This window comes from Gorilla gorilla, chromosome 9 (genome assembly GCF_029281585.2).
Source record: "Gorilla gorilla gorilla isolate KB3781 chromosome 9, NHGRI_mGorGor1-v2.1_pri, whole genome shotgun sequence".
Classification (NCBI taxonomy): Eukaryota; Metazoa; Chordata; class Mammalia; order Primates; family Hominidae; genus Gorilla; species Gorilla gorilla.
In genome coordinates, this window is record NC_073233.2 from 54,969,167 (window position 1) to 54,983,830 (window position 14,664).

The window sequence follows — 14,664 nt, forward strand, 5'->3', positions numbered from 1 at the left end:
AAAAAAGTGGGGGAAAATCATTATAAGGCTTTGCTACTATTAAGTGAATTTTCTTGTAACAGTCTTGTCACTACCAACTAGGAAACAACATTTTGCTATTATCAGGGTTGGGACTCACTCATTTGAACAAAACACATCCTGGAAAAGATTAGTAGGAGAAAAAAAGATCCATTGCAAATACTAAATAAATTAATTAGCATAAATCATGTAAGTGGTATAATACAGGTGTTGTCATTAACTCAGTATGTAACCCTAGCTGTGTCTTGAGTTTCTTATCTGTATATGGGGAGAACATCACCGTCTCACTACTTCACAAAGACTTGAGGCTCAATTAGATTGCATATTAAATAGCACTTCTCAATGATTTTAATCATTTGAGATGTGTGTCACAAGTTGTTGAACCCACCAGAATATCAAATTTTGTAAAAAGTAAACAAGAATAAGAATAAAAATATGAATTTACAAATTTTCCCAAATAGCCAAATTCTGTTTATATATCACTGTAGGGCTGCTTTAAATGTGTTCCTAGTATTGTCACATTATCTCTTTTTTTTTTTTTTTTTTTTTTGTAAGAGACAGAGTCTCATTCTGTTGCCCGGCTGGAATACAGTGGTGCAATCATAGCTCACTAAAACCTGGAACTCCAGCTTCCTGAGTAGATAGGACTACAGGCACATGCCACCATGCCCAGATAAGTTAAAAAAATATTTTGTAGAGACAGAGTCTCACTCAAGGCATCTGCCTGCCTTGTCCTCCCAAAGAGCCGGGATTACATGGGTGAGCCACTATGCCCGAATACAGTCCTTTAAAAGAGCTACTGTTATTTCTGTTTTAGTACATTTCATCTTGTTTACAAATAATTTGGCAGTGTTTCCAAGACTTCAAGATGACGAAGGTATTTAGTAAAAGGTGGAATTAGCTGAGCATGGTGGCATGTGCCTGTAGTACTACCTACTGGGGAGGCTGGAGCTCCAAGCTGCAGTGAGCTATGATTGTGCCACTGCACTCCAGCCTGGCAACAGAGTGAAACCCTGTCTGAAAAAAATAATAATAATAATAATTGAGATAATGTGACAATACTTGGAATATATTTAAACCAGTCTGACAGAGATCTATGAATGGATTTTTGCTATTCTGGAAAATGTGTAAATTCTTATTCTTACCTTTTCTTTTTAACAAAATTTGATATTCTAGTATCAACAAATTACTTGTGACACACATCTCAAGTGATTAATAGATTAAGAAGTGTAGTTTAATATGTGATTTCATTGGGCCTATATATTCAAATACATACCTATGTATTCAAATACAGACCAGTAAAATTCTGAGACCAAAAGTCTAAAACACCTTTTAAAACAATCTTATCTTGCAAAACAATGTGGAAAAGGAAGAATCCCTCTAGAGAGATGCAAAATGGTAAACAGATCTGTGAATTCAACTGGGTGTTTTCAAAGAAGGGAAAACACAGACAACCCTGTACATCAAGGCAGAGTGAAAAAAAGCTGCTCCTAATTAATCTTCCCATTCACTACTGAGGCAGATATTTCAGAGGCAGTGGGGGCTTTTAAGAGCAGAACAAAAGATTTTAAAGGGGGACCAGATGGAAGGTCAGAGGTTTTAATAGTCCCTGACCCATGGGTATATTTTAATTGAAAGCTCTCTGATGGACAAATGGCAAATTGAAAATCTGGAGAGTTTAGGAGGCTTCTGGAGATTCTGTGGTCCTTGGAGGAATGAGAGGGAATTCTTTCAATTTCTTTCTTTTGTGTGTTTATGCTGAATATCCCCCTGAGTTCTGGTTAGAGGAGCTTGGTTAGAGACATGGAGAATAAACAAGAAGCTGACTGCTTAATCTTGCTGAGGGTCCAAAAAGAGAAATAAAGGCATTTATTTTTCTTCTTTGTTGGTCAATCTATGTCACAAGTTAGTGTTACAGGTAGTTAGACAGGAGCAAGGCAGGAGGGGGCTCTCCCCCCACCCTCTAGAATGTCAGGTGATGGTTCGGTTCAGCGATGATCTCATTGCCTCTCTAAAAATGATTTAGCAGTGCCAGGGAGAGGCCAGCTCTTGATGGTCCACACCTGTTAACACCAAAATGTTAACTGAATGCAGACTCCAGGAAGAAGCAACTTCCTGGGCATGCGTGTTAGAGACAAAAATGGTATAGTATAATCTTCCAGGTACACTCCACCAGAAAAAGGAAGAGAGACTCAGATGGGCCTGTGTATACTTCCCTAAACACATTGCGGGTGCTCATTTCCCAAGGGTTAGGAGGGCTGGGCAGCCCACCCTAAGAGAAGAATCACGGGAAAGAGGCAAGCGTAAAAAAGTCCTACGATCACAGTTAAGTGGGGCACTTGGCCTTCTCTCACCTTCATGTGCCTGCTTGGCTCTCTTCCAAGCACACCTTCCTTTCTTTCCTGTTATAAGGCCTTTTAAAATAAACTTCCATTCCTGCTCTGAAACTTGCCTTGGTCTCTTTTTCTGCTTTTGCCCCCAGTTGAATTCTTTCTTCTGAAGAGGCAAGGACTGGAGTTGCTGCTGACCTTATGGATAGGCTGCTGATAACTTGGAGTAACTTGGATCTCTTCCACCACTAATATTGGGAAAGGAAGAAAGCTGGAACAGCAGCTCTGTCCAGGAGTAAAGACCATACCTTGCCAGACCTCCACTTTTATTATACCTACTATACATTATAGTGGAATAAGCACAACAGGCAGAGGAGGGTTTTCCACAAAGATAAAGAAGTTCGAGCTTCAGAGTCTCACATTTAAAACGGCCCTTCCAAAGACCTGAGAGGTATCCTATCAATTTTTATTTATACTTTTAATTCTGTTGTAATTAATACAAACATATATGTGTTTGTATGATTATATGTGTGCACATCTATGCATACCTATGTGCGTGTGTGTGTGTAATGGTCTTTTAATTTAGAATTACAACCTTTATTCACCAGGGAATCCTGCAATCATTAGAGGGACTTCAAGTATTTTAGGACACATGAGCTAACTCAATTTGTAAAAATTCACAAAAGGATCTCATGCTTAAAAAAAAAGCAAGTATTCTGGGCTGGGTGTGGGGGCTCACACCGGTAATCCCAGTACTTTGGGAAGCCGAGGCGGGCAGATCGCCTGAGGTCAGGAGTTTGAGACCAGCTTGACCAACATGGAGAAACCCTGTCTCTATTAAAAATACAAAATTAGCTGGGTGTGGTGGTGCATGCCTGTAATCCCAGGTACTCAGGAGGCATGAGAATCGCTTGTACCTGGGAGGCAGAGGTTACAGTGAGCTGAGATCACGCCATTGCACTCCAGCCTTGGCAACAAGAGCGAAACTCCATCTCAAAAGAAAAAAGGAAAGAAAAGAAAAGAAAAAAAAACAAGTATTCTAATCAATTATATATAGTAATTCTATATAAGTATTTTCTTTTTGGTTGCTTTTTAAATTTACTTATTCATCTCTTTCATCCTACACTGGAAATAGCTATTTCAGGAAGTAGGGAGCTAGTTTTTAAAATATGCCAAATATATGCTAAATATATGCTCTTTGACTTCATCCATATCATAATAAGATCATTATTCCCATTTTACAGATGTGGAAAAGAGAGCTCAGAAAGGTTAAGTATTCATCCAAAGTATTAATAGGCAAAGATGGAATTCAAACTCAATTCTAACTCAAAGTCCATTTTTTTTTAACTAAAATGCAATATCTTTCTCTAAAGCATTAATCAGCAAACTAGGTTCCATTGGCCAAATCTGGACCACTAATTGTTTCTGTACAGTCCACAAGCTAAGAATGGTTTTTATATTTTAAATTGGTTTTAAAGATAATATTTTTGACACATCAATTATATGAAATCCAAATTTCAGTGCCCATAAGGAAAGTTTTATCAGAACTGACTGTTTATGTATTTTCTATGACTTCTTTTGTGCTGCAATAGCAGAGCTGACTAGATGTGACACAGATCAGCTGGCCTACAAAGGCTGGTCCTTTTACAGAAAAAGTTTGCTGACTCCTGCTCTAAACCTCTGTAATGACAAAATTTAGCTGAAAGTATAGTCCTCCTCAGATGAAATGTGATCCAAGATCTTTAATAAATAAAATTTTAAGAAAAAAGTCCAGTTCCTATATATAAAATATTGGACCAAAACAGAATGATAAATTTTTCTAACAACTTGTCCATATAAACTTTCGAGAATGTGCTTACTATAAGAACTTCTTGATGTTCTCAGCTTTCAATTCATCCAAAAATGCTTTCATATTATGCTTTGGAGTAATGTTAGTAGCTTCATTGGAGGATTTTATAAACCACCCTGAAGAATACATCCAAAAATAGGCATGAGATACGAGCCTATAGATAGGACTTATTTTTCATTATTGTTGTATGTATCATTTGTAAAACACAAATTATCAATATTACCTCTGACATTAGGTGAGATATTTCTGAATTTTAATTTCTCTTGCCTACTTTCACTGAAAAAGAGTCATGCAAACAGATTTTTAAGTTGCAAACCAATTGCAAAATATTTCTTATCCAACTTCAATGATAGGTATTGTTGTTATTCTAAGAAATGTTTTATGAGATAATCAGGACGAAAATAAAATGACATTAATGTTTCAACTAATGGGTGTAAACGAGATGTTCTGAAAATGAAGGCAAAAAGGAGATCCACCTTCTACTTTCATAAAGTTTCTATCTTCCTCTGCTGACTCAGAATAAGCATTTAATACATTTTTATAATGAATTAATTATGAATATATTTCAAATAAATAAACTATTTCCAAGTGTTGAAGGAAATTCAGACTTCTAATTTGCTCTGATTCTGAAACTAAAACAAAATGCTGTGAGAGTTTGCGTTTCCAGTGAAGTAGGCTTGAGAAATCCAAGTTCAGACAGCTACAATGAAACTACAATTTACCCAGCCTCTCTGCCAGACACCCAGTGCACGCATAGGCGGCCAGAAACAATGGATAGCTAGATCATGCAGTCATTAGACCCTGCAGTTGGCTTTTAACCTGAAGGAGATAAGGCAAGATTCCAGGATTTATTTAGAGAAATTACAGGATCTGGGAATAAAATAGTTACAAAATTAGTCTCCAACCAGCTTTCATGGAGCTTTCCAATTATTAATTATTCTAGTTCTTAATCGCATGCATACAAATGCACATACATATATACATGCATATTAAAATGCATGATTGGACGCAAACGGAAATAAGATTCCACCTGTGCATAAAACAGAAAGACTTGGATTAGAGTGAGGGATCAGGAAACACCACACTGAGAATGAGATGCTTGAACTGAGATCTGAAAAATGAACAGGATGAAGAGGATGGAGGCCTGTAGGGGGAGGGAAGAGCAGAGAATCCTAGGGGGTGGGGGGCGGACATCAGTAAAGAACTCTTCTGTGTCAGCCACTGAGCACGGAATACAGGGATGAGAGTGAGGGCAATACCAGGAAGAATAAAATCCTTTTAAGAGATGAAGATTGTTATGAGCACAGTGTGTGGTTCAAAAATCTTTTAACAACCCCAAGGTGAAGCTAGTGGAAGATATTGAATTTGTTTAAACCCATCTGGTCCATGCCCTGTTCTTCTAAATCCCGAAAGAGGGTCAAGAATTCCGAGCAGGAGTGGACTACCTGGTGATACCTTAGACTAGTCCTGTGTATTAAAGTCCAATGAGGAGCATCTTGGTAAAAGAAGAAATAAAGTGGCGAAAATCCCAGTACTGTGCTAGGAGATTTACATGCTATATTATTTACTATTACCAATAATTTGCAGATAATATTATCCTCATCATAAAATAGGGTAACTAACGCTGAGAGGGACTCGGTAACTTGTTCAAGGCCACTAAGAAGTGGCAAAGTCAAAACTGGAATTTAATAAAAGAGTCTGAGCTTGCCTGTGTGGTTCTGCTTTTCTTAGAAAGTTGGATCAAGTCTGCAAATCAGTACCCAGGAAAAACAGCAAAAGACCTGCTGGTAAAGACCTGTCCAGATTGCTGACCTGGTTCACACAGTTCCCAAGCTTGCCTCTGTTACTTCCAAGGAAGAAAGAATGCACAGACAGGGAAAAAAAAAAAAAAAAAAAAAAACAAAAAAACAAAAAAAAAACTTCCTTTGAAGAATATCCTGAATTCTACCGTACACCTGAAACAGTACGGTCCGATAAAAACCCTAAACAAGTCTTGGTGCACAGCTCCCTGGGAGACCTGGTTCAACAGCCCTCAGGGTTTGGCGCTTGTCCTAAACCCTTAAAAGTGCTCTGTCTTGCAGGGCTCCAGCACGTGGAACCTTCCTACGCCCAGTTTCAGGTTCTCTCAGTTCTACCCTCAACCTGAGTGACTGTCCTACCAGCAGCTTGTCGAGAACTCAGCCCTGCACCGTTCCCAGCTACCCTCCTCCTAACTCGAGGGGGTGCTCACCCCACATTACCCCGACCCTAATCGCCGCCCCTGGGGAAGACCAGCAACAGGATCCCACTCGACAGCTGACCCGCGAGTCCCAGCACCGCGGCACCACGGGGAAGACTCCGAGGTTTGCTCCGCGAGGCGCCCCCCTACCGAAGAGGAAGCCGAGGAGAAAGAAGCCACCCGCCAGCACCAGCGCCCCAGCGCACAGCCAGCGCGGGCGGCGCGCGGTGGCCACAGCCGAGTCGGTTTCGTGAAGGAGATTCCACATCTCGGCGCGAGCAGAGCCGGCCTCCCGGGACTCGCGCCTGTGCTGCTGCTCTACTGCGCGCCCTCCAACCACCACGGCGGGGTAAAGTCTCTCTCAATCTCACTAATGCCTCGCTTATCAGCCCTGCAGGCTGGAATTCGCTCCAGACCCTGGGGTCCAGTTTCTCCACCACAGCAGTGTTTCTAGAGTGCGCTGAACCAATCGGAGCGAGAGAGAGAGGTAACATCTGCCTCCAGGAGAAGGAAATCCAGCCCCTTTTGAGAGGCGCCTTAAAAAAAAAAAAAAAAAAAAAAAAAAAAAAAAAACTTTCTTGGAAAATGTCCAGCTCTTGGTTAAATATAAAAATGAAAGGAAGAAAGAGACTCTCCTCTCTCCACTCCTATAATTATGAGGAACTTTTATTCAACTCTGAAATTCTATACAATCTCTACAATACTCTAAATAAAAGCAGAGCAGAAAAAGCTGCGCTTTTTTTCCATAGTCGGGAATGCTTGTCATCAGTGTAAATCACCACCGCGCCCTTTTTCCTAATGAGTATTATTGTTATTAATAAACATGTAGGGTATTATCCTCCACTTACATTACAAAATCATTTTTTAAAGAAATAAGCCGGGCGTAGTGGCTCACGCCTGTAATCCCAGCACTTTGGGAGGCCCAGACAGGCGGATCACGAAGTCGAGAAATCGAGACCATCCTGGCCAACATGGTGAAACCCCATCTCTACTAAAAACACAAAAATTAGCTGGGCGTGGTGGCGGGCTCCTGTAGTCCCAGCTACTCAGGAGGCTGAGGCAGGAGAATCACTTGAACCCGGGAGGCGGAGGTTGCAGTCAGCCAAGATAGCGCCACTGCACTGGAGCCTGGTGACAGAGTGAGACTCCCTCAAGAAAGAAAGGAAGGGAAGGGAAGGGGAAGGAAGGGGAGGGTAAGGGAGGGGAGGGGAAAAGAATACTGGAACTTGTTGAAGGCAGAGACTTTGTTTTCATATCCCGGCTATGTCTGGCTACTGTCTTACGTAGTAGATATAAAATCAATCTTGGTTGGATTAACCAGAAGAATCATCATACAAAATTACATCCCTGCTATAAATTCTTAATAATAATAATGGTATTTCGAGGGAGAGAATAGCTACATGCTTTATAAAATAAACTGTGTTCTTATAATCCGTGAGAGAGGCCGTGCATTTGCTAGGAGTACTTTATGGAAACACTGCTTTTAACAGAACCATAAGGTACAGGTAGGATTTGACCCAGTGCAAATAAGAAGAAACATTAGGGGCCATGGGCCAGCTGAGTAGGCAAAGGCAGAAAACTCAGAGTGTATTCAAGGAATAGCAAACAGTTTGCTTTGAGAAAGGGAGAGCACAGTATGAGTTAAGTGGAGAAAGATGGACTAGATTGTACAGTCTTGGGTGCTTCGATGTAGACTTTCTGAGCAAAGTGAAAAATTTGGGAAAATTAATTTGTCAACAATGAACCATGACAACTCCTAGATGACCTAGGGCAGGAAGGAAGGGAATTTCTTCATCTCTTTCTAACAAAATCCTGAATGTACTATATCTTTCCTAATGTTCCTATTGTCAAATCTAATCAGAGATGGCTAATAATAGTGACTAATATTTAAAGAGCACTTATTATGAGTGATGCATGTTATGCACATCACCTCATTTAATCACCATTGGGACCCTTCAAGGTTTGTTCTATTACTCTTCCCGATTTACACATGGTAAAACTGAAATTTAGCTAGATTAGGTAAGTCATTCAAAGTCACAAAGCTAAGACTTAATATAATGTCTGTCTTACTTTGTACCACTCTACAGTCTCTATTCAGCACAGGATACCTTTATGGAGTTTGCTTGTGGCACTGGAGGGAGCACTGAGTTTGGAGTCAGAAGACTCTTAACAGTCTTTGGACCTGGTCCTGTCCAAGCTGTGTACCCTTGGGTGCTAAGTATTCAACTTACCAGAATATATCTTCTCATTTGTAAAACGTGGGATCACCCAGTAACATTACCCAGTACAGTTGGTTAATGTGTTTTCTTTGAAGGTTAGATGTGATTATAAGTGAGCAAATTTCAGTTAAATATAAAAGTGATTTTTGAATAATAGAATTTATTCAATTAATAATTCAATTAATAAGACGCTATGGTGAAGAGGATGTATTTGAAGAATTCAGACAACGAATGAATATCTGTCACATATTGTAAGCCTTGTGGAACTTACAGTTTAGTGGAGAAGATAAACCTTCAACAAGTAGTTAATAACCAATACACTGAGCATTTTCTATATGGAGGACACTACACTATGTGCTTTAAGTGCATTATTTAATTTAATTCTCATGACTTATCCTGAAATAATTTAAAATCTCTAACAGGTGATTATGTAAACCACACTAGATTTTTCTGTTGCACCCTGTATTATTATTTACCTTTTACCGATAAGAAAACTGAGGTTTAGAGAAATTGATTAAGTTTTGCGGAGCACTAAGGAGTTAAAAGAAAAATGAAAAATGGGCTTAGCTGGCAGGAACAGAAACAGGGGTAGAGGGGAATGAATGTTCCAATAATAGGGTCGACTGCAAATGGCTCACTTAGCACCCAAGCATCCTCTTACAAGCAACCAGCTCACAGCCCATCTGTAACCAAGCATCCTGTCTGCAAGCATTCAGCCTAAGGAGCACCCTTATAAAACTCCACTTGAGTCCCTGCCTCTTTGCAGACATCCTTCCCTCTGCTGTCTGGCCAGTTGCTGCCTTGCAATGTGTCTCCCCTTTTCTCTAAATAAATATGCCTTTCTAAACTCATTACTGTCTTGGTATTAAGGTAAATTCTTTTACTACCTGCACGCCAGCCTCACAGTTGTTGACCATGACAACTTTCTCAAGAAAACAATTGGCAGATGTTTGTTTTCTGAATCCCACCAATAAGCATTAGGCCATACTATACTTCCTTCTTTAACTATTGGAAAAAGATTGAAGATGACTCTTCATGTCAGAATTTGTAGAAACAAACATGAACTAAATCAAAGTATTATACTCATCTATGAGGTGTGTTCTAGAAAAAAATTAAAATATTTTTAATTCCTCTTATTTCCAGCCTTTTACCTATATTTGCCTTTGAAAAATACTTAGTCAAGAAAAATCACTGGCTGCTTTATTTATTTATTTATTTATTTATTTATTTATTTATTTATTTATTTATTTATTGTCAAAGTCTGGCTTTGTCATCTCAAACCACTGGGCTCAAGCAATCCTCCCACCTCAGCCTGCCAAGTAGCAGAAGCTACAAACACCAGCCACCATGCCTTACTCATTTTAAAAAAATTTTTGTAGAGACAGGGTCTTGCCATGTTGCCCAGACTGATCGTGAACTGGCCACAAGCAATCCTCTTGTCTCAGGCTCCCAAAGCCCTGGGAATAAATACATGAGCCACTATGCCCAGCCTCCTTGGCTACTTCTTAATCTGTAGACATAGCATTCTTGGACTTTAAACTGCATGCTAAATAACATAGCTCTAGAAGACAAAAATTCTAACTTATTTCTCCAAGTAATTTGATTTTTTTAAATTTCAGTCTTTTTAAATTGGGGGTGGTTACATAGGCATTTATATTTGTTGAATTCTTTTTGTCGTATGTTAAAAATATGTGCACTTTATTGTATTTAAAGTATAAATTTTAAATTTGATATAAACAAAAAGATAGGGCCATAGATAAATAAGAATGTTCCCTAATGGTTCATCTGAATTCCATTGTTTCAAAGTAATTAATTCTCATTCTCCTTATGCTAACTTTACCTAAAGTAGGGGAATATTTACAGAGGGAACTTTGTAGACAGATTTCTTTGCTTCAGAATTTTGAAAAATAGAAAATGTGGTAATACTGTCTCCAATGTAATGATGAAATGGAGTAGTAAATGAACATATTTTAGGAAAAAATGCTTGTAATATTTAAATAAAATATATATTTTCCTCTGCTAATTTTTATTACTAAAATAAAATGCTTTTTTTTTTTTTGTGAGATGGAGTCTTGCTCTGTTGCCCAGCCTGGAGTGCAGTGGCATGATCTCGGCTCACTGCAACCTCCACCTCCCCGGTTCAAGATATTCTGCTGCCTAGCCTCCTGAGTAGCAGGGACTACAGGTGTGTGCCACCATGCCCAGCTAATTTTTGTATTTTTAGTAGAGGCAGAGTTTCATGTTAGCCAGGATGATCTCGATCTCTTGACCCCCTTATCTGCCTGTCTCGGCCTCCCAAAGTGCTGGAATAACAGGCATGAGCCATCGCGCCTGGCCAAAATGCTTATTTTTTGATGTATACAGAAGTATAAAAAGTAGGAAGCTTAAGTACCATTTTATAACCCTCTGTCCTTTCCCTTAACATATCACCATCCGGAGATGAATACCGTCAACATTTTGGTAGTTATTATTTGAGACATTTTTCTTCAAATACACATAATACTTCAAATGAAAAATGAAATCATGCTATGCCTTTATTTTTAAGAAAACTTTTAATTAACACATACATAAAATGTACAAGTCAAGTGTACAGCTTGATGAGTTTTTACAAAATGAACACACTGGTCATTCAGCATCAAGATCAAGAGACAGGGTATCAACACAACTCCATAAGCCCTCATCACATCCCCTTTACATCACTACCTTTCATGCTGACGGATATCCACTATTCTCCTATTCTAAATTCTAAATAATGTCTAGTTTTGCTGTTTTGAAATTTCTGTAATTGGAATCACGTAGTACTTGTATTTTTGTGTTTGGCTTGTTTCCCTAGGAACTATGCTTGTGAAATACATTAGTAGTGTGCTAGTAAATCAGCTCTAAAGAAGGGGAAAAGCCTTGGTTTGCAGCATTTACTGATTTCTGTGATGCAAATATTCCCAACCATGGTAGATTTCAAGGAAACAACAAGTTACTGAATGTGCAGTCTGAAAGGGAAGGCCACAATTGCCTTTTGTAAGCTGGCAGAAGCAGGCTGCAGCACACCACTGAACACTCCTTGTCTTTCCATGTAGCAATAGTTCATTCATTTTCAGTGTTGTGGATTTATCAGTTGTATAAATGTTTCGCAATTTATTTATCTATTCTCTCCTTGATAGATTTTTAGATTTTCTCCAGTTCTTAGCTATTAGAAATTGTACTTCAGTGAACTTTCTTGTGCATATCTTTTGGAGGTCATATGTATTTATTTTTGTGGGTATTTATCTAGAAGTCATAGGTATGTATATGTTCAGCTTTAGTAGAAACTTCTAGAGTTTTCTAAGGTTTTTATGTACTACTCATACCAGAAGAGTATGTGGAATTCCAGTTTCTCTCTGTTCTTGCCAACCAACTGGTATTTTACTGATGACAACTAAAATGGAGCAGCTTTTCATGTGGTTGCTTCTAATTTGTACTCTTCTTTTTTTGCACCGACCAAGTGTTTTGTCCCATTTTCGCTTGGGTATTCTGCCTTTTTCTTTTTTATTTGTAGGAGTTTTTGTATATATTATGACTATAATTTTATAATTTATTTTATTCAATAATGCAGAATTTTACATGAGCATATAAAAGATCTATCTTATCATTTTGTCACTTTATAGTATTTATAAAATATTATATTTATAATATTTTAAAGAATAGACATAAAATGAGGTATTTCATTTTTATTCATGTCAAAATTCTTATCAAATAAGTGATTTACAAACATTTCATTTGACATTCTAGTTGTCTTTTCACTTTCTTGGTAATATCACATGAGTACTTAAAACAAATTTTTTTATGTGTACCTGATTCACATGAGAATTTAATAGATGCTCCCTGACTTACAATGATTTGGCTTAGGATTTTTCAACTTTATGATGCTGCATAAGTGATATACATTCAGCAAAAACCATACTTCAAGTACTCATACAATCATTTTGCTTTTCGCTTTTTGAACAGTATTCAATACATTACATGAGATACTCAACACTTTATAATAAAATAGGCTTTGTATTAGATGATTTTTTTCAACTGTTGGCTAATGTAAGTGTTCTGGGATGTTTAACTTAGGCGAGGCTAAGTTACACTGTTCAATAGGTTAGGTATATGAATCATACATACATGATTTTAAATTTATCTCAGTCAGTAACTCACATATGCAAATATGGGCAGATTGTTCCATTTTGCCTCATTTGTAATCTTTACCATTCCCAGAAAAGGCTCTTCTCAAAGTTACCAATGGTCTACGTCTTTTCAAAGGCATGATCAGTTTTTTGATTCTGTGTTGTGTGTGTGTGTGTCAGTGGAGTGACTGAACCATGTGACGTGGTATAGCCACAAGAATTCTTTAGACCCATAAGAACATCTGTTCTTACCAAACAGGAAAAACATGACAAAGGTGTAGCTTTCCATCAAGATCAGAGGTATTTTGACCTATGTAAGAAGATATTTTAAATAATATAAAAGCCAAAGAAAATTAAATCCAGTGATATAACCCTGGGTGGGTTTGCAGAGTTCTGTGGGAAAAAAATACTATAGGTGAAATCCAAACTGAAGCATGTAATGTACCTGAGCCATAAGATCTGCAAGACCATTTAGTGAGTTGATATGGTGACTACAGATAAGACTGAGTATGTTCTATCACAGTAACAGATATCAGAGTCCCTGGTCAATATCTTAGGCGAATATGCATATTCCAGCCATCTAGGGGAGTATCCTCAAAGACTCTGTGGTAACACTGTTGTTTCCTTTGTGGGAAAGCCTACTTTTACCCTTAAAATATTTAAAGTAAGCATAGAAATATTTAGGTAATTAAACCCATTAGTTAAAATAAGTTTAAGCATATTTAGTATTTCAAAAATGTGATGCGTGCTGTTCAGAAGAATATTGACTATTCAATGAAACTTGTTTCTAATGTAAGCTGTATAAATTGAGTAGTTGAGCTCACCTTTTGAGTTTTAAATTCAAAGTACTTACTGTATTTATATGCACTGTGACTGGAATATGGAAAAGAAGTTAAAATTGGGCCAGGCACACTGGCTCACTCCTATGATCCTAGCACTTTGGGAGGCTGAGGTGGGCAGATTGCTTGAGCTCAGGAGTTCCAGACCAGCCTGGACAGCATGGTGAAACCCTATCTCTACAAAAAATAGAAACATTAAGTGGGTGTGGTGGCTTGCGCCTATAGTCCCAGCTACTGGGGAGGCTGAGGTGAGAGGACAGCTCACACCTGGAAGGTTGGAGCTGCAGTAAGCCTGAGTGCAAGCCACCGCACTCCAGCCTGGGTGACAGAGTGAGACCCTGTCTCAAAAAAAAAAAAAAAAGAAAAAAGAAGTTAAGATTACTCATAATTATAAATTAAATATATTAGACTTACAAGAATTAATTTTAAGTACTTAGAAATGTTTGTTGGACAGACCATTGAAGTACCTAAAATATTAATAGAATACATTTATAAATGTTATTTAAAATGCTTAACAGTATTTAATTAACTATGTAAAATAAGACAAAGACTATGAGATATCCTGTAAGTTATTGTTAAAATTTATTAGATTTCTAAATAGAGTAAGATATGCCGAGACCAGCTCGGTCTGGGAGACCCTAACCCAGCAGTGCTAGAGGAATTAAAGATACACACACAGAAACATAGAGGTGTGAAGTGGGAAATCAGGGGTCTCACAGCCTTCAGAGCTGAGAGCCCTGAACAGAGATTTACCCACATGTCTATTAACAGCAAACCAGTCATTAGCATTGTTTCTATAGATATTCGATTAACTAAAAGTATCCCTTATGGGAAAGGAAGGGATGGGCCAAATTAAAGGAATAGGTTGGGCTAGTTAACTGCAGCAGGAGCATATTCTTAAGGCACAGATTGCTCATGCTTTTGTTTGTGGCTTAAGAATGACTTTAAGTGGTTTTCCACCCTGGGCAGGCCAGGTGTTCCTTGCCCTCATTCCTGTAAACCCACAACCTTCCAGCATGGGCGTTAGGGCCGTTATGAACATGTTA

General features: G+C 38.3%; 1 protein-coding gene across 7 annotated transcripts in view; it reads right to left on the minus strand.

Annotated features, from left to right (window-relative positions):
- The window catches only part of LOC101147888 (glutamate carboxypeptidase 2), a 69,143-nt gene extending 62,224 nt beyond the window's left edge, over window positions 1-6,919 (minus strand). For 3 of the 7 annotated variants that reach the window (XM_055354949.2, XM_055354946.2, XM_055354945.2), the window contains exon 1: window positions 6,566-6,919. In XM_055354949.2, the coding sequence (XP_055210924.2) occupies window positions 6,566-6,909 (344 nt within the window). In that variant the 5' untranslated portion in view covers window positions 6,910-6,919. Of the gene's footprint in view, window positions 1-4,207; window positions 4,314-4,919; window positions 5,017-6,565 lie in introns of all 7 variants that reach the window. The other 4 variants (XM_055354950.2, XM_055354947.2, XM_055354948.2 and 1 more) reach the window with 4 other exon arrangements.
- Window positions 6,920-14,664: the final 7,745 nt, after the last annotated feature.